The sequence below is a fragment of the Ovis aries genome, chromosome 19 (genome assembly GCF_016772045.2).
Source record: "Ovis aries strain OAR_USU_Benz2616 breed Rambouillet chromosome 19, ARS-UI_Ramb_v3.0, whole genome shotgun sequence".
NCBI classification, from domain to species: Eukaryota; Metazoa; Chordata; class Mammalia; order Artiodactyla; family Bovidae; genus Ovis; species Ovis aries.
The window spans coordinates 50,030,215-50,053,428 of NC_056072.1; the positions used below are offsets into that span (position 1 = coordinate 50,030,215).

A 23,214-nucleotide genomic window follows, 5' to 3' on the forward strand; every position below is an offset into this window, starting at 1 on the left:
GCCACCTCCCAGACATGGGCCAGTGAGGTGGCCAGTCCCGCTGGGTAGGGAGAAACCCCAGAGGAGCCCTAGTAGCCACATCCCCAGATTCACTCACAGACTGACACAGGGACCCTTGCACACATATACATGTGCTTACATACTTATGCAAACACATATACTCACATACCTGCTCTCACATGAACATGCACGCTCATACATAAGTGCTGACTCTCATACATGTAGAGGCCCAATGGGTGGGTCCCTCAAAAGCATCCCATGTGTTCTCTGGAGCCCCCAGCTCCTCCCTTGCTGCACTGAGCCCAGACAAATCCTCAGAAGGAGAGACCAGACCCAGCCCTTCTTCCCCACCTGCGCTCAGGCCCCCAGCCCAAGAAGGCAAGTGTTCAGGTTCAAGAAGCGCTTTTGTGCCCTCCCAGCTCGTAGATGTCCTCCCACAATGTGGGAACATTCCAGGATCTCCCTTCACCCAACCTCCTAATCCATGGAAGACCGCTGGACCCCCACAATGCACTGCAGCCCACCCCCAGCTGCCCACACCGTCTCTGGTTGGACTGTCTGTGCCCGTGAGAGACCCCCTCAGTTTGGCCATGTTGATGCCTGACACAGAACAAAAGCAAGACCTACCAAAATGCAAACAGCTACAGCAAAGAGAGAGAAAAATCCGCAGCCAAAAGCCAATCCCCCTTCCTCAAAGTCTCTTTGGAGGCGAAGGAAGCTCAGCATGTGGTTTTTTCCCATTATGGATGTGATCAGAGCGAGACTGGCGCCTCCCCCAGACCATGCATATATATAGCAGTGTGTGTATATATATGTGTGTGTGTGTGTCCGTGTATATGTGCTATACAGCCGTATGGAAGCATATACAGCCACGCCAAGGGACTCACTGCCGACAGAGGACCAGGCCTGGGCAACATATTGGCTATAACTGCCCTCCTCCTGCGATGCTGTAGTCTCCACAGGCCCTCCACCCCTCCCCGCCCGCCCCTTCTCTCTGGCTCGAACTTGAACATGGAAGTGGCGGGTTTCCTCTTTGCTGGTGTCTCCCTCCCTCCAGCTGCCCTCTTCCCTTTCCCTCCAGCCCCGTCAGCTCTGAACCCCTGGCCTTCCACCTCCCCAGCCCCCGCCGGATAACCCCCCGTTTCTGTTGCAGATTTTGAGTTCCTGCTCCCCAGCAGCTTTGAGTCTGAAGGACATGTTTTCATTGCTCCCAGGTAGCTTGCGTGTGGCCTTGCTGAGGTGTCCCCACCCCCCAACCCGACCTCCCTGGCCCCGCCTCCTGCACTGCTGCCTGGAGCTGTGTGTGTCTGTGTCCTGTGCAGTGTCCCCCGCCATGCATAGCCCCGTATGTGCGGCCATGTGCATACCTGGGCCATGTCACCGCACCAGGCAGCGCTGGCCAGCTGCCCACAGCTTCGGCTCCACCAGGCCTCGGGCGGGAGGGCTCTGGACTCTCTGCTGACCTTCCCTGCCCTGCCGCAGGCCACCAGGAAAGAGCCGATTCCTCCCCGAGCCAGCTGTCCGCAGCACGCCCCTCACCAGGCAGCTGCTGCTCTGGTTTGTGGTGCCCTCCCCGACAACCCCACCCCGCACCCGTCCTTGTCCTGTGTCAGTCAGTGCTTGTGTGGGTGTGGGGACCGAGCCAGCCAGAGCCCCTGTTGACAGCTCCCATCTAGGTGTGGTGGCTCACTGAGGACCGGAGGGCGGGGGGTGGGGGGGGCAGGGTGCAGACAGGGCAGAGGGGACAGGGCTCTGAAGAGCTGCTCTGGCAAGTAAAGGATCAGGGCCCAGCACAGGCCTGGACCTGGAACATCCCTGGCATGCACCCTCGTGTGCACACCCTCTGCCTGTTGGCCCACATCTGAGCAGACCATTGGGCCCCTGGATGGTGAAGCCCTCCCCTGCGGCCTGGGCTTTGCATGAGGGCAGGTGGGTGCAACTGACAGAGACCCATGGGCACTCCCGGGCACCACACGGGGGCTCTGGATACTCCTAACCTCCTTGTGTGTGCACGTGTGTGCATGCACCCACCAAGTTCGCTGTGACTCCGTAGATGTGTGTTTGTATTCGTGAGTCCTTGTGTACATTTGTAAGAGTCCGAGTGTAAATGCGGGGTGGCTGTGTGCACTGGTGACAGTGGGAATGTGCAGAGGCCTGTGTGTGGCCCACAGGACCCTGAGGGAGCTCTGAGGGCAGGGACCATGTTTGTTTCTGTCATCTCTGTATCTTTGGCACAGGACAGCTCAATAAATATGTGTTGGGTGAGTGTAAATGTATACTGGGGGCGGGGATGGCAGGTGACTTGTATCCCAAGTACAGCTGTGTGGGTGTCACTCTGAGTGTATCAATCAGTTGTATCCTCCACATACATAAGTGCAGGCTGTGTGCTGCACAAAGGCCCTGGGAGTAAGTGGGGACTGGGACCCAGCCCCAGGTGCTGTCACAAAGCTGTGCGCCCTTGCACAGCCACAGGAAGCAGAGCATTTAAAAAATTCCCACAGGAGTTCCCTGGTGGTCCAGTGGTTAAGAATCTGCCTGCCAGTGCAGGAGACACAGGTTCAATCCCTGGTCCCGGAGGATTTCACATGCCACGGAGCAACTAAACCCGTGCAGCACAGCTCTGGGCCTGCGCTCAAGAGCCCAGGAGCCACAACTTCTGAGCTCATGTGCCCTAGAGCCCTTGCTCTGCAACAAGAGAAACCACTGCAATGAGAAGCCCATGCACCGCAACTTGATAAATGCCCACGCAGTGACAGAGACCCAGCAGAGCCAAAAAAAAGCTCCCACAAAGTTGCTGCCATGCAGGCCAGAAGGGAGGTTCCTGGTGGCAGGGGTGTGGGTGAGGAATTAGGAATGATAGCTCCATCTACCAGGGCAGAAGGACTGCTCACCGAGACTTCCTGGGGAGCAGAACCCCAAGCAGATCTCCCCACTCCCCACAACCCCCATGTTCTTTGGACTCACAGTCTGAACCCAGTAGGGCCTTGAGAAAGTGAGAAGTTTGGCCTGTCCACCTCTGGGGGAAGAGCAGTCTGGGCAGAGGGAATAGCCAATCCAAGGACCCACAAGTTCCTGCCAACTTCCTGAACCCCTCTGTAGTACTATGAAAACGAACTAAGGCTCAGGGAGCCTGAGCAAGTTGCCCAAAGGTACAGAGTCAAAGAAGCAGCAGGACGAAGTCTTAGACTGACTAAGCCGTTGCTGGAATTCCACCACTGTGGTCGTCATGGGGCATTTCCTGGGGTCTTCCAGGTGTACCATGTGGCTCCAGCTACACAGGAGAGCGGGGAGTCTCTGCAGGGCCATGCCAGAAAGGAAAACCTGCTTGGGTACAGGGCGCAGACCCTCCTTCTCTGCTTCCACCCAAGAGGGTCAGCTCCTCCCCATTCAGACCTGGTAACCTGCCAGGCATATATAGTTGCTGCAGCCTGTGAGAATACGCATGCCTCTCCCCGAGCCCTGGGCTTCTCGGCGAAGGGCCAGGCAGGCCTATTGGGAAGCCTCAACCCTGTTGCCCTCTACAGCGCCCCCCAAGCCCACTCTTCTTGCCCCTCCCCACCCCCAGAGAGTATTGCAAGGACCTGAATGCCTCAGACAACAACACCGAGTTCCTGAAAAACTTCATTGAGCTCATGGAGAAAGTGACTCCAGACTCCAAACAGTGTGAGTGCCTGGTGGGGCGGCTGGGTCTGGGCAGCACCCAGGCAGTCAAAAGGGGCAGCCCAGAGGAACCTAGACACTGGGAAGGTGTGGAAACATGCAGACCCAAGCTGAGGGCAGGTCCTGGGAAGGCTTGGAGCTTTGGGGGTAGTGGGAAGAGTGGGCAGGGATCCACAAGAAGATACTCCCTCCCTATTGGCTGATTCATGTTGATATTTGGCAGAAAACAACAAAATTCTGTACAGCAATTATCCTTCAATTAAAAAAAAAAAAAAAAAGATACTTCCTCCACCCAATCCTCCTGTTCCAGGCAACAACTTCCTCCTGCACAACCTGATCCTGGACACAGGCATCACACAGCAGCTGGTGGAGCGTGTGTGGCGGGACCAGGATCTCAACACGTAGGCACCACCCAGCCTGTGGGGGCAGGAGGCTGGGATGGGCCCAGGAGCCCTGCCCTGCAGAAGGCAGGGCTGTGACCTCAACTCCCTGCTGCCCCCAGGTACAGCCTTCTGGCCGTGTTTGCCGCCACCGACGGTGGCATCACTCGAGTGTTCCCCAACAAGTAAGTGACCTGCCCCACTACCTGACATCCTGTCCCTGCCTGGGATCCTGCCTCTCTGGCTCCTTGCCTCTGCTGAGACCACTGCCTTCACGAGTCTCCCCGCTTCCACCAACCTCTGTGTGTGTGACCAGGGCAGCTGAAGACTGGACAGAGAACCCCGAGCCCTTCAATGCCAGCTTCTACCGCCGCAGCCTGGACAACCACGGCTATGTCTTCAGGCCCCCCCAGCAGGATGGTGAGTGTCCTCCCAGGTGCATGGCAGCAGGCGGGAAGCTGAGGCTGGGGCAGGTAAAAAGGGAAAGCTAGGTTGTGCCAACCTGGAGGAGGGCATGGCTACCCACTCCAGTATTCTCAGAGAATCCCCATGGACAGAGGAGCCTGGCGGGCTGCAGTCCATGGGGTCGAAAAGAGCTGGACATGACTGAGCGACTAAACACAGCACAGCACAGGCTGTGCCAAACACTCTGCTGGGTGCTGGGTGCTGGGTGCTTAGGCTGAGATCATCTCAGGCTCAGGCTCCTAGGCGCACAGAGCCCAGCATAGAGTGGTCAGCATGGCTGCCAGCCCCTACTCCTGACCACCCCACCCCACCCACCCCCAGCTCTGTTAAGGCCTCTGGAGCTGGAGAATGATACGGTGGGCATCCTTGTCAGCACAGCTGTGGAGCTCAGCCTGGGTGGACGTACACTGAGGCCAGCAGGTGAATACCCAGGGCAGAGGTGGGGAAAGAGACACTGGGCAGTGTGCTGCCCAGGCAAGTGGGCATTGATGGCCCCCTTGCTCTCCCCCATAGTGGTAGGCGTTAAGCTGGACCTAGAGGCCTGGGCTGAGAAGTTCAAGGTGCTAGCCAGCAACCGTACCCACCAGGACCAGCCTCAGAAGGTATTTGCTCAAGGATGAGGGCAGTAAGACCAGAAGTGCCCATTCTGGAGTCCCCAGGAACCCTTCCCAGTCCTCCCACTCAGAGTGGCTCTGGTGCCTATGGGGAGGCAAGGGACCCCGACATATAAAGGGTGATGGGAGGGGAAAAACTGGTGGGCACTTACGGTCCTTGCTCTCTGCCCAGCAGTGTGGCCCCAACAGCCACTGTGAGATGGACTGCGAGGTTAACAATGAGGTGCGTGTGCCCTGAACCCTTGCTTACCCGACTCCTAGACACCTTAGTCCCAATTGCAACTCCCAGCCCATCCCTTAGCCAGTGGGTCTCAACATCCCACCCTGACTTCACAGTTTTGCCAGAACTGGGGGGAATGGTGCCCCCTCCACTGAACCACTGCACTACCAGGGTCCGGGGAGGAAGGGCTGGGCCAGAGCCCCTCCCCACCTTCCTCCCCCTTCCCCACCTCTCAGGACCTGCTCTGTGTCCTCATTGATGATGGGGGATTCCTGGTGCTGTCAAACCAGAACCATCAGTGGGACCAGGTGAGGGTCAGGAAGAGGGTGGAAGGTATGGGTTTGAGACTCCTGGAGGCATGGCACTGCCAGGCCTGTGACTCGCACTCCCCCCCGGCATCCCCAGGTGGGCAGGTTTTTCAGTGAAGTGGATGCCAACCTGATGCTGGCACTCTACAATAACTCCTTCTACACCCGCAAGGAGTCCTATGACTACCAGGCGGCCTGTGCCCCCCTCCCCCCCGGCAACCTGGGTGCTGCACCCCGGGGCATCTTTGTGGTGAGCCTCAGCAATGCCTGGCCTGGAGATGGGGGGACTGGGAGACCTGCCCACAGAGGATCCCCCCACCTCTAACGAGCAAGCTGGGGGTGACCTGGGTTCCTGGTCAGCAGTGGGAGCCCACACCACTCTTCCCCACTGCAGCCCACCATTGCAGACTTCCTTAACCTAGCCTGGTGGACGTCTGCTGCAGCCTGGTGAGTTCCCTGGGGAAATGGGAGAGGGAGGGTGCTCCCTGGCCAGGAAGGCTGGAGAGCAACGGGGCATGGTAAGGCCTCTGCTGACCACTCCCACTCGGTGACCCATGCCCTGCAGGTCTTTGTTCCAGCAGCTTCTCTATGGTCTCATCTACCACAGCTGGTTCCAGGCAGGTAGGTTGGGCTTTAGAGGCCCCTCCTCAAAGCCCTTCCCCAATCTGAGACCAACTCCAAAGGGAGGGCAGAGCTTATGGCTGAGCCAGGCTCTGGGTGTAGGGGTGGGGCTGAGGCGCTCTGGGCCCTCGCAGACCCCGCGGAGGCCGAGGGGAACCCCGAGGTGCGCGAGAGCAGTTGCGTCATGAAACAGACCCAGTACTACTTCGGCTCGGTGAATGCCTCCTACAACGCCATCATCGACTGCGGAAACTGCTCCAGGTGCGCGCGAGGCGTGGCCAGAGGGGCAGGGCGGGGCGAAGGGGGCGGGGAGAACCGCAGCGACCCCGCCCTTCTGTGCTGCCTCCAGGCTCTTCCACGCGCAGAGACTGATCAACACCAACCTTCTCTTCGTGGTGGCCGAGAAGCCGCTGTGCAGCCAGTGTGAGGCCGGCCGGCTACTGCAGAAGGAGACACACTGTATCCTGCCCGCGCCGCCCCCCGCCGCCCACCCCCTTCCACCCCCGCGCACCCGCTCCATGCCGCCGCCTCCTTGACTCCCCACCCATGCCCAGCGGACGGCCCGGAGCAGTGTGAACTGGTGCAGAGACCGCGATACCGGAGAGGCCCACACATCTGTTTCGACTACAACGCCACGGTAAGGAGCTGGGGAGGGCGGCTTTGAGCCGCAGCTCGCACTCTCCCCAGGGCTAGTGCGGCCCTGCCACGCCCCCTGCCCATCCCCGCCCGGGCCGACCGGCTGTTCCCTGTCTTTTCCCAACAGGAAGATACCTCAGACTGTGGCCGCGGAGCCTCCTTCCCCCCGTCGTTGGGCGTCCTGGTGTCCCTCCAGCTGCTGCTCCTCCTGGGCCTGCCTCCCCGGCCGCAGCCTCAAGTTCACGCCACGCCACTCTGAGTGTCCCTCCCCCCAGCAGGCCTCCCCGCCGTTCCCTGCTCCCCTGCCCTCCACTCCCCGCCTTAGAGCCTTGCCCCCTCCCTCAATGAAGGAACTGAGCGCTCCTGGCCCCCAGAATCTGCGCCTTGGGGTGGGGGTGGGGGGTGCGAAGGAGGACGCTGCAGGTCTCTGGCCCCCAAGCCACGTCTCGCTGCTGAACTGTCAAAGTGTCCCCAGACCTCTCATTCCCACTGGACTCACCCACTCCTGAGGGCTGGGCCAGGGAGGCCACAGTACTGGTGCCAAACCAGGCCTCCACTGCCCGCCCTGCCCTGGGGCTCCCTTTGTGTGGGAGACCTAGGCCTTGCCCCACCTGGACTCCTCTAACCTGTCCCTTCTACCCCACCCAGGACTAAATCTATATTCCCGGGGAATAATAGAGGAAATGGTGATGGGCAGTTTGAGGCCTGTGCATCATCCCAGCTTAAGTCCTGGCAGGAGAGCCCCCAGTGAGCTCCTGCCTCTCTCAGGCCTACAGCCATCCCTCCCCAAGCCCTGCAGGTAGCAGGACAGTGACAGAGACACTGGCTAAGACACAACCCCATACACAACTGGAGCCCTGAGGGCAGAAACTGGACTCATGTTAGACATACCCAGGAGAACACACACACAAACACAGACACACACACCATGGAGCGGGGTGAGGGTAGGGGCTCACAAAGCCTTACACAGGGTGAGGGGTTGGTGGGAGGGTTGGCACATGCAGGCTCCATCTCCTGCTCACCGTCACCCTCTAATCTAACCTGTAACCCAGCTGGTCCTCTGTCTCTAAAGCTGAATGTCAAACAGTGCCAAATGCTGGGGCAAAGAGGGAAGATCCCTCTGTCCCAACTTTGCCGCCAGTGTCCCCTAAATGCCCGTGACCCTGCCAGGTGCTCATTGTAACCATTTCTCACTAGTGTCAGGCCCCCAGGGGGACCACATGCCACTGCCTGCACCCCTCAGCAGAGGAACTCTCACCAGACATCGCCCTTTGCCTTAGTGGCGGTGACTTGATCACTCCTAGCTGGATCATCCCACCCCCAATCTGGCCCTTACACACTCAGGCCTATCTTTCCCTCTTACACACACACACTCCCTGGCCAAACTGCTCCTCCCTGAACACACATTTGCACATATGCACACACATATACACACTCTGTGCACACACAGAGGCTGGGCCTGGGAACATCTCTTCACACCGTTCATTCTGGTCATTTCCCTCAAAGGCGTCCCAGCCTGGGGGCCATTGGGGGACTGAGGGCAGGGGGATGTGGCCGTGGGGCTCAGATGGACTGGGAGGAGGGGGGAGGGTGATGCATTAATTAATGGCTCCGTTAATTAATGTTACGTTGCTTGTCGCTTTCTCAGTGTGTGTATGTATGGTCCATGCCTGCTGCTGGTGCCAGGGTGGGCACCCATGCTGTACACCCAGCCTAGACGCCAGCCATGTCTTGTGGGGGCGTGTGTGTAACTGTAGTGTAGTCAGGTGCTCAATGGAGAATATAAAAATAAAAAAGAATCAAACATATACAGAAAAATTAATATATATTTTAAGTTTAAAAAAGAAAAGCAGACAAAACAATCCCCATCAGGTAGTTGTCCAACCCCCGGCTGGGTCTGATCCTTCTCATCACCCACCTGACCTGGCTGTCCCCTCACCTCGGGCTCGGGGGATCTGGGGGGGACTGGGGGGCCATTTCCTTTTATCTGCCCTTTTTTTTGGTTGTTCTATTTTGTACAGACAAGTCGGAAAAACAACAGCGACAAAAAAGTCAAGAAACTTTGTAAAATACTGTGTGTGTGATTCCTTGTAAAATATTTTCAAATGGTTTATTACAGAAGATCAGTTATTAAATAATGTTCATATTTTCACTTCAAATGGTTCCCATACACTGTGTCTGCCTGGAGTGAGGATTGGGTGGCTTGAAGATAGGTGGCCCTGAGCACTTACCACTCATTTGGGAGTGAAGCCATACCAATCCAGGTCTCTGGTGGGTGGAAGGCCTGATGCTTCTCAGGTCTCCTAAGTGCCAGATCCTTGACATCCTTTGTCTTCTATAATCATCTCAAAAGCCTTCAGGAAAAACTCTTTAAAGAAAAAAAAGTTTCCCAGAGGCTCAAGGCCAAGACCATGGAAGAAAGAAGATGGAGATGAGACGCAAGCTTCTGGCCAATGGGATCAGACTGGGGCCTAGTGAGCAGGTCCTCCACGTGGAATGAAAAGTGAATACCCAGTCCAAGTCCATGGCCTGGTGTTGGAGGGCCACTTTGGCTGTCTGGAGGAAGCCAAGTTCTGCCTACCCCCTGCAAGCATGATGGGTGCTCCTTCCCAGCCCAGCGGAGGCCTGGGCCTCTCTGGCCACTGCTGCTCACACTAGAACACAGCTCTGAATACTTTTCAGCAAATCCTCTCAGGCCTCCCTCTGGCAAGCCCTACACCCTTGTTCATTTTAATCCTAACTCTTACTAGTGAACCCTACTGTGCAACCTTTGTGTTCAAGGGGAAAGACAACCACCAGTGCAGAGGTTTTCCACTGACACTTAACTGTACACATTCCATACTCTGCACTCACCCAGCTGAGTCCTCACCACAACCTTAAGAGTTAGATACCAGTTTATCTCCATACTTCTGGTGAGCAAATTGAGACTTAGGAGAAATCCTTCCTCCCAGATGCAAGAAACCACCAAAGGTTTCTAAGATGAGGTTGCCTGTGGCTGAGGAACCTCGGATGCTAAATAAATGAAAGGAGGCATTCGAGGCGTTAGTGAAGACACCTTTCCTCACCCTCCACAATGGTTGGCCACATAGCAAAGACTAGCAGTCCCTGAGACAGCTCCCATGCTCGGCAACAGCCCCAGAGGTCCTGGGTTAGATCTGCCATGTGAAATACAGAACATCTAATCTGACTGGGATTTCAGATAATTAATATTTTTTAGTATGTTCCCAACATTGCATGGGACATAACTATAAAAATTGGAGTCACATGTATCCTGAAAAAATTGTTTATCTGAAATTCAAATCTCATTGGCCTGTATTTTGATTTGCTAAATCTAGCAACCCTACCCCTGCGTAGCATCCAGCGGGAACCCAGACCCCAAAGTTAAGGCATAGCAACACGTGTGATTTGGAAGACTATGCACACATCAGCAGTTGTACTGCTGGTGGAAAGGAAGGGATTCTGTACTTTTAAAATGTGCTTTGTTACATAATTAATTATATGCACATTTTAAAAATCCAGTTTTGCACAGGTAGCTTCAGGTGGCTGCTTGAAGCCACCACTGCAGTGAGACAGGGGTCCAAGGCCAGCCTGATTCAAGTTTGTGTGGAGAGACCTCTCCATCAGGATCATCCATTGACTGGGTGAGGAAGAGTCATTGAGAGAGGTCCTGCCTCACCCCTTTTGGGGCTGGAGACCGGAGTTCAAGTGTGGGCTCCACCTCACTTGTACACAAGGGCAGCATGGGCAGCACACTCGCTGAGCAACCAGGGTGGACTGCATTTTACATCCCAGTCCCCTTGGATCCTCACGGTAGGTCCCGTCATCATCTCCATTCAACGGTCCATGAAACTGAGTTTCAATAAAGTTCGGGAATTTGGCCAATGCCACGCATCCGTCAGATGACAGAGCAAGAATTCCAACCTGGGTCAGGCATACACCCGACCGTGGAAGTTCCAGGAGTTCGCGCCCGGTCATCCAACATTCTTAACTCGCACACCTGCCTACAAGGACACACCCACTCAGATGTACGGTCAGACATGGAGCCACGCCTCCCGGGAAATTCAGAAAGTGCATGGCGTGCAGCTGTGCAGCCGCTGGTTCTCGCGGCTCTCCAGAGGTCATTCGCCTTCCCCCCACGTCTGGAGAACCGGCGACCACGGTCCTGAGCACTACAACTCCCAAGCACACCCGCCTCTCCCGCCGCACAGCCTCCTGGGACTTGTTCTACCCAGAGCCCTGATCGCCGCAGGTCCCAGTGTGGCCGAGGACTTCATGTCCCAGCATGCCGCGGAGCCGCAAGGCCGACGCTCAGAGGGCTTCCTGCCTCCGTCGGGGGCGCGCAGGCGCAGCGCCCTGTTTGTCGGCGCCTGAGAAGGGAGGAGGTACTGTCGAAACCGAGACCGAGGCCGAGGCGGAGCTGACCAGACTTGACTCCGGCCCAGAACTAGTCTCCGCGCCGCGCGGACCGTAAGAGGCCCCAGAGTGGATGGAGGAGATCGAGCCCTGAGATCACCGCCAGCCCGGTCGGCGCTGTGGCCACACAGGGCGGGCGGGCAGGCGGTGGTGCCTAAGCTGCTCGGGGCCTTTCCTCAGATTCCCCGTCGAGGGGCCTAGGCCCCGGCCCCGCGACCGACCAGGCCCGGCTCTGCCCTTTGGGACCGGAGTCGACCCGACCGGAAGTAGAAGCCTTCACCGGGGCCATAGGCCAGTGACTAGGTCGGGCCCGGGCCTCCCGTCGGGGCCGGACTGGGAAGAGGCCCCGGGGAGGCCCCTAGCCCACTAAACCCTTCCCTCAGGCCAACGCCCGCGAAGAAGATGCAGCGCGCCCTACCGGGCGCCCGCCAACACTTGGGGGCCATTCTGTCCAGCGCCAGTGTGGTGGTGAAGGCTCTGTGCGCGGCGGTACTATTTCTGTATCTGCTGTCCTTCGCCGTGGACACGGGCTGCCTGGCGGTCACCCCAGGCTACCTCTTTCCGCCCAACTTCTGGATCTGGACCCTGGCTACCCATGGGTTGATGGAACAGCATGTGTGGGATGTGGCCATCAGCCTGGCCACCGTAGTGGTAGCTGGACGTTTGCTGGAGCCCCTCTGGGGGGCCTTGGAGCTGCTCATCTTCTTCTCAGTGGTGAACGTGTCTGTGGGGCTACTGGGGGCCTTCGCCTACCTCCTCACCTACATGGCTTCCTTCAACTTGGTCTACCTTTTCACTGTCCGCATCCACGGCGCCCTGGGCTTCCTAGGTGGTGTCCTGGTGGCACTCAAGCAAACCATGGGGGACTGTGTGGTCCTGCGAGTGCCCCAGGTGCGTGTCAGTGTGGTGCCCATGCTGCTGTTGGGGCTGCTGCTGCTGCTGCGGCTGGCCACACTGCTCCAGAGCCCGGCACTGGCCTCCTATGGCTTTGGGCTGATCTCCAGTTGGGTGTATCTTCGCTTCTACCAGCGCCATAGCCGAGGCCGAGGGGACATGGCCGACCACTTTGCTTTCGCCACCTTCTTCCCCGAGATCCTGCAGCCTGTGGTGAGCCTGCTGGCAAACCTGGTGCATGGCCTCCTGGTCAAAGTAAAGATATGCCAGAAGACAGTGAAGCGCTATGATGTGGGCGCCCCATCCTCCATTACCATCAGCCTCCCAGGCACAGACCCTCAAGATGCAGAGCGGAGAAGGTACTGTGAAATCTTCCAAAACCTTGTTGAGCTAGGAGAATCTTACAGATCAGGTCACATTCCATCTTTTGAGGTGCTTGCTTGCTGTATGTAGGCTGGCAGCTGTATGCAGGCTTACAGTAAGATGTTGGGGGCAGACTCAGAGAAAATCCAGTTTGTGGCCTTGATCTCAACACTTCGGTATCTGGGCTGCATACGTTGCTTTCCAAAATTAGGGAGTAAAAGTTGTCTTTCTCACCACTCAGGGTGCTTAAGTTTCAAGAAACGCCCTGCTTCCTTTTGAACTGTGTGAGGACTAGTGGAGAGCCAGGTACATATAAGCCTGGCCTTGTCTCAGAATCTTGGCATTCTTGACACTGGTCCTGTGGGAGCCAGAAGCAACCCGCTGGTCCTTTTTCCCCTGTGAGAGAGGGACAGGGAAGGAGACCTGGGATCCTTCTGAGGTGGTTGGGGCCACCCCAGTTTCCAAGTGCTGGACTCCACCCTCTTCCTGGGCCTTAAATTCAGATGTCGTGCTTCTTTGCAGCTTATTTATTAACAGGGAAGCCTGGGGTATAACTAGACTTAGACAACCACTGGCCCATGTACACCGACTCTGGCAGGCATGTGTCACCAAACCCAGGGGACAGCCACGTGACCCACCGAGGGAGCCTGCTGACCACACCAGGGAATGGAGACAGCCTTTTCATTATCTGTAAACCAAGCCATCTGCACCATCAGGAGTCTCAGCTGAATTATTCACTTACTGCACCTTGGCCAGGGCAAGACAGATCTTTTTTTAATCCATTTCTTTCTCTCTCCCAGGCCTATGGACTCACCAGAGTGGGCACAGCTCTGTTTCTAACATTATTCTTGAGTGGTTTTTGTTGTTGTTTGCGTTTTTGTTTTTTTATGCAATTACTTGAATTGTGAAATCTAGAGCAGGTTCTGTTCCAACTCTGTGCATTTGTAAAAGGCTTCTGCTTTTGCATACCTGTGAGATGAGTTCTTAGCAGGCAACTTTACAAATTCAGCTGGACTTGTTCCAGTGCTTCCTCTCCACTGGGGCTTTGGCGTGTGGGACACACCCCTCTCCTGAAGGAGTTTCCAACTAGAGAAGGCCAGATTACTGTGGCCCAAGGTGCCAGGTGTTAGTACACATGGCATGCCACAGAGCTTGATTGTGGGCCTTACAGTTTGTGTCTCCGTGGCTCTCAATCCTAGAGACTGAGTTCTTTATTAATCTTTAACCTTAACTGGTGGAGGAGATGCAGCCAGAAGGGCTGGGCCTAGTGGAAACTGAACTGTTCTCAGAGATGTTCGGGTGATCCCAGTCCACAGTGGTGGCCCCTCCTCTAGTGAGAAATCTTGGATTGTTAGGGTTGGCTGGACATTCGAAAAAACTTCACAGCCCCAAGAAACTGGACAGTGGGAGGCATGTTGGGGTGTGGTGTCAGGAAGGGGGTTCCTGGCATAGCCTTGTGGTTGTTACCTTGCTTCGGGATAGGGGTCACTTTACCAAGCAGTTTGATCTCTTGCTGCATGCCACACTCCCTGCCCCAAAGAGCCAGTAATAGTGGGAGCAGGGTTTCCCTTCTTTGACCCTTGTGACGGAGTGATGAGCATGCCACTACCTCGGCAGGTTTTAAACAGAATTGGCAAGGCAGTCTCCAGAATGGGAGCCTGGGTAGTAGAGGGAAGGACTGTTCTGTCTGTGCCAACTTGCCATGATGCCAGGCTGAAGGACAGGGTGGAGTGCTGGGGCTTTGCGTGCCTGTCTTCTTGTTGCTCCTCCTGTCATGTCCCCTGGCATGGTGGAGATTTTGGTTTTCTTCTGGAACATGGAAGGCTATATGGGTCTCCCATGCTGGTGGCAGAAGGGGTCCACAGTGACCACTATGAGGAGTGCTCCCTGGCAGCATGAGCAGCCCACCTCCTGATGGGCAGGGTCCCAGGTCCTTGTATATACCTTCTTTTAGCGAACTTCCCCACTTCCCTTCAGGGTGGGGTCTCCAGGGGTCTGCCCAGTGGAACCAGGCCTGGCCTGTGCCCTACCCACATGGGCTGTTTTTCCTTCCTCTCTTCCCGCTAGGAAACTATGTGTTCCTGCTCTAACCCAGGTCTTGGTGGTGTTGGGGGTTCTTCTGGGAAAGCCAATGCTAAGAGTCAGTTAGGAGGGGTGAGCTAACCCAAGTTGGCCCTGCTTTCCCAGGCTGAGAGCCAAGGCAAGGACTCAAGTTCCAAACCTCCCCACAGACCCTTGCCAGGGGGTTCACAACACTCCTGACAAGGAGATGGGGAGAAGTTATGCCTTCAGTGTGATGCTGGTGCCCAGCAGAAATTCATGCGTCCAGGGATCTGCCCTGGGTCGCAGTTCTGCCTAGCCTTAGGCACCATCCTCAGAACCATGTCGGGCTGGCCTAGGGGCAGCCTGGTGGGCACCCAGCATTCTCAGCCTGAAGGTGTCCAAACTATGGAGGGAGTGCTCTACAGCTTTTGGGTCCTCATTTGGATGGCAGAGTCCTAATCGGATCCCTGGGGAGCCCTGGGCCCTGCAATGGGGAAGAACACATAGGATTTTGAGAGGCATGTGAGCAGTAAGGCAAGTCAGTTTCCTGAGGGAAAGAATACAGGGCATGAACCACGTTCAGACCCATAGTGACCTGTCATCTTTCCCTGGCCCCAGGCAACTGGCTCTGAAGGCCCTCAACGAGCGGTTGAAGCGAGTGGAGGACCAATCCGTCTGGCCCAGCATGGACGACGATGAAGAGGAGGCTGGGGCCAAGATGGATAGCCCCGTGCCATCAGACAAGGCCCCCACACTCCCAGGGAAGGGGGCCGTCCCAGAATCCAGCCTGATCACCTTTGAGGCAGCTCCCCCAACGCTGTAACTCTAGACCACCTTGAGTGTAGCACCTCCTCTCCCAAGCCCCCTTTGACACCCTCTCAGCTACTCCAGGGCACTGACTGCTCTGAGGAGAGGGAAGAAGGCCTGCTGCGGGTTGCCACAGCCTTCTGCTCTTTCTCGCCAACACTACCCAGGACTCTTGCTCCTGGTTCCAGCTCCAGACAACCACTCTGCCAGGCATGGGACCTCTGAAGCGTAGGCAGCCCAGGCCATCTGAGGTAAGACTGCACCTCAGCAGGCAGCCTCAAGCAAGTGGCTGCACAGACACTGGTGCCGTGGCTCCTGGGCCAACCCGCACACCTGACACTGGTTGCTGAGAGCCCTGAGCCAAGGCAAGGATTTGCCAAAAACATTCTGGGGGTCCAGCCAGTGCAGGAGCCAGCGCAGGGCTGCTGCACATCGCTGCCTGCCCCCAGAAAGACTACGCTCATGTCAAAATTTCTGATTCCCTCTGCTGTGGCCATGGCTGCTTCCAGCCCAGAGCAGCCACAGCTCCCAGGTATTTTCTACAGGACCACTTGAGTGGGCAGCCAAGCCCTGCCTCGCAGTATCAATAAAGCAGTTCTTTGAGGTATGGCTCCTGGGCTCCGTTAGACCACCTTGTGCAGCCCCCTCGCCATGCTCAGCCGTGGATTAGACAGGGACCTCAGGTTCCAGGGCTCGGTCACAAAGGCTGTTCCTGCTGGATAAAAAGCCCATTGCCCTCATTTCTGCCCACCCCCTGTCACTCTCTCCCTTGCCTCACCACCACATGTCCACTCTGAACCAGCCTTCCCAGAGCTGTCACCTCAGACCCTTACTCATTTTCTCTCTCCCTGCACTTCCTGGTCAGGGAGGCCCTGCCTGAAGATCTGATAACTAAGGGTCTCTCATCATAAGGAGTTGTTCTTACCCATGGTTCACTTTGAAGACAAAAATGCTCGGTGTTTGGCACCTATGGAGGCAGCCCATCCCCAGCTCCCATCCTGTCATTGCCCAGACTGGACCATCACAGTCGAAACTCCCAACACAGTGGGCACCTGGGGAAACTGAAAGGACACAGCCCCACCAATCACAGCTACAGCTGCAGCCCTAGGACCTGCTAGGGCCCCAGGTGGCATAGGACACTCAGCAGCCAGATCCCAGGAGCTAATGTCGCAGGAGAGCTTCAGCCCCTCAGTGAGCAGCCACGGACAGGTCCCCATCTTGCCCAGCTGCCCATTTGTTCCTGCTGATGGTATTAGCAAGAACTGTCCCCAGCTCTGGGCTATTCCTCCCATCCAGTCTTTTCAGTCTTTTTTTTCTTTTTGACTGCACCTCGCGGCATGTGGGATCTTAGTTCCCCCACCAGGGATCAAATCTGCACCCCCTGCATTGGAAACTCAGAGTCTTAACGACTGGACCATCGGGGAAATCCCTTCAGTCTTTTTTTTTTTCACTTTATTTTACTTTCTTCTCTTCTGTAATTTCTGGACATACCAGCAAAAGTTGAGTTGCTGGGGGTGGAGGACAGTCTTGCAACCCCGACTTCATCCAGGCACATGATGCATAAACTCCTCTGGGACGGTAGAAAAGGAAGGAAAGGGAGGCACCGCAGCATGAGGAGCAAGTAACAGTGTCACACGCAGGACTCCGGCTGCCCCAGGGCCTGAGGTGTCCCGTGAGCGAGCTGAGGGTGTCCAGGAGGCCTCAAACCCGGCTCCCAAGCTGAGGGGCAAATCCAGGCTTTCCCAAGGCTGGGAAGAGTTCACGGCTGGATCCTCTTGCGGTACAGGTAGGCGTTGCTCACCTGGTTCATAATGACCAAGCTGGTAATGACAGGGCAAAGCACAGCCAGGTACCAGACCCCACCGGTGACTGTGGCAGTGAACCAGAGTGAGCACATGCCCAACAAGAGGCTGGCACCCCCTAGAAGGTAGCCCACCAACCCCGAAGTGGCATGGTACAGCTTAAGCTTGGCCAGGGGCCATCGAGGCAGCAATTTGGGGTAGAGCAGCCCCACCCCACCTGAGCACTGCAGCCCTGCCCACAGCACAGCTAGCAGCCCTGCCCGCCCATGCCACGTGGCCAGGTGGGCTTTGCCGAGCTGTTCCTTGTGGAGGATGACAAGGCCCAGGCCCAGCAATGCACACAGCAAGGCCAGAAGCTGCAGAACCCAGTGGCAACGCGCTCGGCCCTTCCGTGAAAGGGAGCGCAGCAACGAACTCTCAGGAGAGAACACCAGCAATGCCTCGGTCATCAGGAAAGAGAACTGCGGAGACAGAGATAGGACACTAAATGGGAGTGCTGCCAAGCAGAAGGGCAGAGTTTTCAATGAACCTAAGCTGCCAGCCAGTGTGGGCTGACTGCCCTTTATTCTCTCCCCCACTGACGAGTATTCGGTGGGGCAAGAGTGGAAAACCACCTGGGACAGAACATGTGTTCTGACTAACCACAAGAGGTACCTCTTCACACTTCTTCCTGGGTGCTACTCTGAAATGTCATCTCTGCTATGTTACCCAGCAAACACAAGGTTTGAGATGGGGCAGTTATAAATGATTCACAAGCTTTGTTTCCCTGACAGGCCTGGATACAATTTCTCGGCAAGAGTTGTCCACATGGGTGCACTGTTTCAGGGACTATTAGATGCACCACTGTAAATTAAGGTGACTGGAGGCACAGGTACACCCAAATGCATATTTTAAGCCTCCTGCCTGGAGGTGGCTAAAGCATCATTTTGTACTTAGACAAAGCCCTACATCTTGATTCCCCTCGCTCAAGTCTCAGATATAAACTGTGGCAGGAGTTGGAGCCTACAGTTCCTCCAACCCCACATCCCACCCTTCCAAACAGATATTAAGTGTCCATTTACATTTAGAGGCCACTAAGACCACCCTCAGAGCTGTACTCCTTCCCACCCCTAAGAGCTGGCCAGGTTCACTACTTACAGCCAAAGACATAAGCACAGGGTGCCAGGAGAAGAGACCTGGAATGAGAAGAGGAAGACTTGTGAGGCTCAAACAAGAAGAACCCAGCCACACCAATCCCCACAGGCTGAGGAAAATGAGCAGCCCATCACCCAAGGAGGTGCTGCCAAAATGCAAGCTCCCTCTTACTGCAACAAGCTGACCACATATCTATTCTCTCTTCCTGGACCCTCCCTGGATCAGAGGCCACCCTTCACCCTTCTCTCAGCCCTCCCTCTTTCCCTCTGTACTTTGCAAGAGGCAGCCAAGTACAGCATCCAGACAAGAGAAGCCAGGTACTCTGTGGGGCCTGGCCAGGCTGGCAGAGCCCTCACTCTCATCACTCTGCTTATCCCTCCAGCATGGCATGTCCCTCAGCCAGCCAGGCCTTTCCCAAGAGTCAGACCCAAGGCTTCCTATTGCCCCTGCTCCCCAGGAAAACTGACAGTTCCCAAAAGTCAGTAATTATGCATTCTACTTACTGGAGCCAGGCCTGGCAAGTACAGCCACAAAGATGGTGAAGCCCAAGGCCACAAGGTGGGCAGCAGCCCCGGAGGCAGTGCGCAGAGCTCGGTATATGTGTGACTCGGTCTCCACAGAAAGGGCCATGATCAATCAGGCCGGCTGTAGCCTGAAAGCATAGCAGAGTGAGCAAGGGCCTCTGGTGCCTGCTGTCCACTCTTCTCACTGGAGCAAGGGTGGCGAAGCAGGAATGCCACTCTCTTCCAAAGAGTTAAGGTAGGAAGGGACAGCATTAAGGCAGGGCCCAGGAATAGTCGCGGGCTGGTGGCCTGTCAGCGTGTATCCGCATCTGAATTGGCACTGATCACTGATTCGTCCACCTTCCAGATAAGATACGCAAGGCCGTGTAATAGACTACAAATCCCGGAATGCACCACGCCGTCGCAGGGCGGGAGCGCCTGCTGGAGGGGCGTGAAGCACTACGGGAACTGTAGTTCCAGGTTGCGTCGAAATTACAGCCTGAATCGCTTTGAGCACACCCTTCCCACGTGCAGCTGGCTTGCTGCCTCTACACGCCAGGGATTCGCCTGCCTCACCCGCAGCGCCGACCCGAGGAGGTGGTTCGGTCCTGAACAAGTGGGATTCTCCGGGCGCTAGCCGCGCGCCCTGCTGCTCCGCCGCTTAACTTCCGGGTGCGACGCCTACCCAACCAGGACTTCCTGGGACTGTTCGCAGCCACACGGCTGAGTTGCGCTGCGCAGGCGCTGTTGAGCAGATGGCTTCACGGGTGTATCAGTGCGCAGGCGTGCCTGAGCTGGCGGCCCAAGCCTCCGGTCTTGTTTCTGACAGGTGCTCCCAGGAATAGAGGTGCCAGCTACAGACCCCGGCCCCACTGGCGCCATGGGCAGCAGCTGCCGCATCGAATGCATATTCTTCAGCGAGTTTCACCCTACGCTGGGACCCAAGATCACCTATCAGGTGCTATCCGGGCTCGCGGGACAATGGGGGATAGAGGGACGCTCCGGGGAGTTCAGTCAGTTGCCTGGAAGCGAGGGAACCCCGTGCCCCGTGCTACACGCAGGCACGCCGCTCCCTCGTTCGCGGGGAATCGTGAACCACAAGTATATTCAAACCCAGTCCCGGGCTCCCGGTGTGGCACAGCAAACAAACATCACATAGGCAGTGATTGTGGAAAATGGGGCTGTGTGGGCCCAAGGGAGGTGCCAGGTCCTATGAGAGGTGTGAGTGGTGATCCACTAGTATCCCTGCATGCATCGAAATTTAGGTGTGGGAGGAGTGTGCCAGGTGAAGGGAACAGCATATGCAAAAGCCAGGAGGTAGGTGAAAACATAATGTGTGTGTGGAAACACAAAGTTGGAGTAGGCCTGGGTGGATGGGAGAGAGGAGAAACCCTGGAGAAGAGAGCTTAGGTCTTGAAGGTCACCCTATGTACTCTGCCTAGTCTCTGTACTAGTTCCTCTAAGGGGCTTCTTGTCACTTCCTTCCACAGGTCCCTGAGGACTTCATCTCCCGGGAGCTGTTTGACACCGTCCAGGTGTACATCATCACCAAGCCAGAGCTGCAGAACAAGCTCATCACTGTGTGAGCCCCAAGCTGGGGAGTAGGGAGGGTTCCCAAGGAGGAGTGGACAGACCTGGGGACAGGAGGAGATTGATTTTGTTCCTACCTGTTCCCCTCGTCCAGCACAGCCATGGAGAAGAAACTGATAGGCTGCCCTGTGTGCATCGAGCACAAGAAGTATAGCCGCAATGCCCTGCTGTTCAACTTAGGCTTCGTGTGTGATGCCCAAGCCAAGACCTGTGCCCTTGAGCCCATCGTCAAAAAGCTGGCTGGCTACCTGACCACACTGGAGGTCTGCAACACAATGGGCTCGGGTGGATGGGCAGGCAGAGTTAGGGAAGGTGTTCGCATGTCTCCAAAGCCCTCCAGACCTGGGAACCTGCGAGGGCAGTGTGCCAGCCAAGGGTCCTGGGATGTGCCCACCATCCTGTCCACGCCCCATTCAGCTAGAGAGCAGCTTCGTGTCCACGGAGGAGAGCAAGCAGAAGTTGGTGCCCATCATGACCATCCTGCTGGAGGAGCTAAATGCCTCAGGCCGGTGCACTCTGCCTATCGGTATGGCCCGGCCTCTATAAGGACAGCAGAGGGGTCGAGGAGGGGTGGGAAAGTGGCAGAGGAAGGTGGGCCCAGTCAAGGACAAGACTGGTGAACAAATTGGTGGTCAGGAAATAGCCATGAGCTTGGCTGACGATGTCCAGGGTCCAGTGGACGATGGGGTTGGGGAGGGGGAGGCCAGTAGAGTTCTCTGGCTCTGCTCCCTGAACATGTTTCTTCCCCTGAATGGACCTCAGTCTCTTGCTCCATAAAAGGAGGAGACTGGTCCTACCCAGAGCCACCTGTCTGCCTCAGGGGTGGCTGGGAGGACTGCCTGGTAATTGAGGGCCTCTTGGAAGAGTTGGTACTGAGGATATGGGGGGTCCCCTGCAGATGAGTCCAACACCATCCACTTGAAGGTGATTGAGCAGCGGCCTGACCCTCCCGTGGCCCAGGAGTATGATGTGCCTGTCTTTACCAAAGACAAGGAGGATTTCTTCAATTCACAGTGGGACCTCACCACACAGCAGGTGTGCTCGCCCGCCCTGGCCATCATGACATGCGGCTGGCCACAGCCCTGGCCTCATCCCGGTTCTGCTGAACCTGTTCTTTCCTGCCCAGATCCTGCCCTACATTGACGGTTTCCGCCACGTCCAGAAGATCTCAGCTGAGGCAGACGTGGAGCTCAACTTGGTGCGCATTGCCATCCAGAACCTGCTGTGAGTGGGACGCAGTGACACCCGGGACAGGTTTAGCAGTCAGGAGGAACCCGGGGCCCTGAGTGTAGGCGCTGGGAAGGCATGGCCCTCAGAAGCTGAGCACTACTGTTTCCCCCAGGTACTATGGCGTTGTGACACTGGTGTCCATTCTCCAGGTAGGTGAGTCTGGGGTCTGATTAAGTGGAGACTGGATCATGTGACTGGGCCCAACTGGGGCTGTGTCAGACTTCCAAGCCCCTTACTCAAGCCCCTGTGCCGCCTACTATCCTCCAGTACTCCAATGTGTACTGCCCGACACCTAAAGTCCAGGACCTGGTAGACGACAAGTCCCTGCAGGAGGCGTGTCTATCTTACGTGACCAAGCAAGGTATTGGCAGGCTCTGGGGGAGGCCATCTCAGGGAGGGCAGGGCCACCTGGAGAGCTGACCCTTGATGCCTGCAGGGCACAAGAGGGCCAGTCTCCGGGATGTATTCCAGTTGTACTGCAGCCTGAGCCCAGGCACTACTGTGAGAGATCTCATTGGCCGCCACCCCCAACAGCTGCAGCACGTTGATGAACGGTCAGAGGGTCCTACCCCTTGAAGCATGAGGGGTTTGCTTGAGGGGAGATACATTCTCTGTGTCTCTCTGGAACTCTGAGCCAGAGAGAAAGCAGGAGACACCTAGTGAGCAGAATCACATGGCACTGCTAATCCAGGAAGGCTTCCTGGAGGTGGTGGGTTTTGGAGACCAGTCTGGTCATGGAAACAAAACCGGAGGGAGGGGAGACTGGCCTGGCTAGAAGGAAGCCTGGCCCAGAGCATCACCTCTTTCTTACTTGACACTCATCCCAGGAAGCTGATCCAGTTTGGGCTTATGAAGAACCTCATCCGGCGACTACAGAAGTATCCTGTGCGGGTGTCTCGGGATGAGCGGAGCCACCCTGCCAGGCTTTACACAGGCTGCCACAGCTATGATGAGATCTGTTGCAAGACAGGTAGAAGCAGGCAGGACCACTGAGGTGGGTCAGGGCAGCGTGGCCAACCCCCCAAAGGCTGCTGACCTCACCTCTACCACACCATACAGGCATGAGCTACCAAGAGCTAGATGAACGGCTGGAAAATGACCCCAACATCATCATCTGCTGGAAGTGAGGCTGGTGGCGGCTGGACAAGGCATGCAGCTATGGCTACTCTCTTCTGCTAAGCCCTGCCTGGTGCATGAGGACTAGACCAGAAAACTAGTCCATACTGTCCTAAGGTTGACCCTCATTTCTGTAAATAAAGTCATCCATTTCAACCTACCTTTATTGAAGACTGCCTCTGAGCCAGCCACCAGAGAGAACCAGCAGTGAATGAAATAGCTGTGGTCCTGGCACCCTGGAGCGCCATCTGGTGGGCAGAACCGACAATGGGCATGTAAAAGTGCCCACTAATTATAAACTGAAATAATCAGCCAGAAAGAAACAATCAGAAAGCTGAGATGAAAAGTGAGTTGGGATAGGAGCTGAGACTGCTCTGTATTAGATAGGCAAGGAAGGCTTAGCTGAACCAAACCC

At 56.4% G+C, this 23,214-nt stretch overlaps 4 protein-coding genes across 10 annotated transcripts in view; 3 read left to right on the forward strand and 1 right to left on the reverse strand.

Annotated features, from left to right (window-relative positions):
- The window catches only part of CACNA2D2 (calcium voltage-gated channel auxiliary subunit alpha2delta 2), a 139,430-nt gene extending 130,367 nt beyond the window's left edge, over positions 1–9,063 (forward strand). For 2 of the 7 annotated variants that reach the window (XM_060402525.1, XM_060402528.1), the window contains 16 exons: positions 1,154–1,214; positions 3,566–3,663; positions 3,971–4,061; positions 4,163–4,225; positions 4,357–4,460; positions 4,827–4,925; positions 5,019–5,107; positions 5,292–5,342; positions 5,576–5,647; positions 5,745–5,897; positions 6,042–6,094; positions 6,213–6,268; positions 6,403–6,529; positions 6,618–6,726; positions 6,816–6,905; positions 7,032–9,063. In XM_060402525.1, the coding sequence (XP_060258508.1) occupies positions 1,154–1,214; positions 3,566–3,663; positions 3,971–4,061; positions 4,163–4,225; positions 4,357–4,460; positions 4,827–4,925; positions 5,019–5,107; positions 5,292–5,342; positions 5,576–5,647; positions 5,745–5,897; positions 6,042–6,094; positions 6,213–6,268; positions 6,403–6,529; positions 6,618–6,726; positions 6,816–6,905; positions 7,032–7,163 (1,448 nt within the window). In that variant the 3' untranslated portion in view covers positions 7,164–9,063. Of the gene's footprint in view, positions 1–1,153; positions 1,215–3,565; positions 3,664–3,970; positions 4,062–4,162; positions 4,226–4,356; positions 4,461–4,826; positions 4,926–5,018; positions 5,108–5,291; positions 5,343–5,575; positions 5,648–5,744; positions 5,898–6,041; positions 6,095–6,212; positions 6,269–6,402; positions 6,530–6,617; positions 6,728–6,815; positions 6,906–7,031 lie in introns of all 7 variants that reach the window. The other 5 variants (XM_042236172.1, XM_042236176.1, XM_060402526.1 and 2 more) reach the window with 3 other exon arrangements.
- Positions 9,064–11,288: 2,225 nt separating this feature from the next.
- TMEM115 (transmembrane protein 115) lies at positions 11,289–16,027 on the forward strand. The gene is made up of 2 exons (XM_004018437.6): positions 11,289–12,570; positions 15,236–16,027. Exons 1-2 carry the CDS (start codon positions 11,720–11,722, stop codon positions 15,438–15,440), a joined length of 1,056 nt encoding a protein of 351 aa, XP_004018486.3. The 5' UTR covers positions 11,289–11,719; the 3' UTR covers positions 15,441–16,027.
- An 827-nt stretch (positions 16,028–16,854) lies between these two features.
- On the reverse strand, positions 16,855–19,542 carry LOC101120446 (transmembrane reductase CYB561D2). The gene is made up of 4 exons (XM_012100023.5): positions 19,440–19,542; positions 18,864–19,012; positions 18,364–18,401; positions 16,855–17,687 (listed from the first exon to the last, which is right to left on the reverse strand). Exons 2-4 carry the CDS (start codon positions 18,988–18,990, stop codon positions 17,184–17,186), a joined length of 669 nt encoding a protein of 222 aa, XP_011955413.1. The 5' UTR covers positions 18,991–19,012; positions 19,440–19,542; the 3' UTR covers positions 16,855–17,183.
- Positions 19,543–19,642: 100 nt separating this feature from the next.
- Positions 19,643–22,959, forward strand: NPRL2 (NPR2 like, GATOR1 complex subunit). The gene is made up of 11 exons (XM_004018439.5): positions 19,643–19,821; positions 20,354–20,445; positions 20,548–20,716; positions 20,871–20,979; positions 21,352–21,488; positions 21,580–21,677; positions 21,796–21,832; positions 21,951–22,044; positions 22,120–22,237; positions 22,511–22,653; positions 22,743–22,959. Exons 1-11 carry the CDS (start codon positions 19,744–19,746, stop codon positions 22,808–22,810), a joined length of 1,143 nt encoding a protein of 380 aa, XP_004018488.1. The 5' UTR covers positions 19,643–19,743; the 3' UTR covers positions 22,811–22,959.
- The last annotated feature ends 255 nt before the right edge of the window (positions 22,960–23,214 follow it).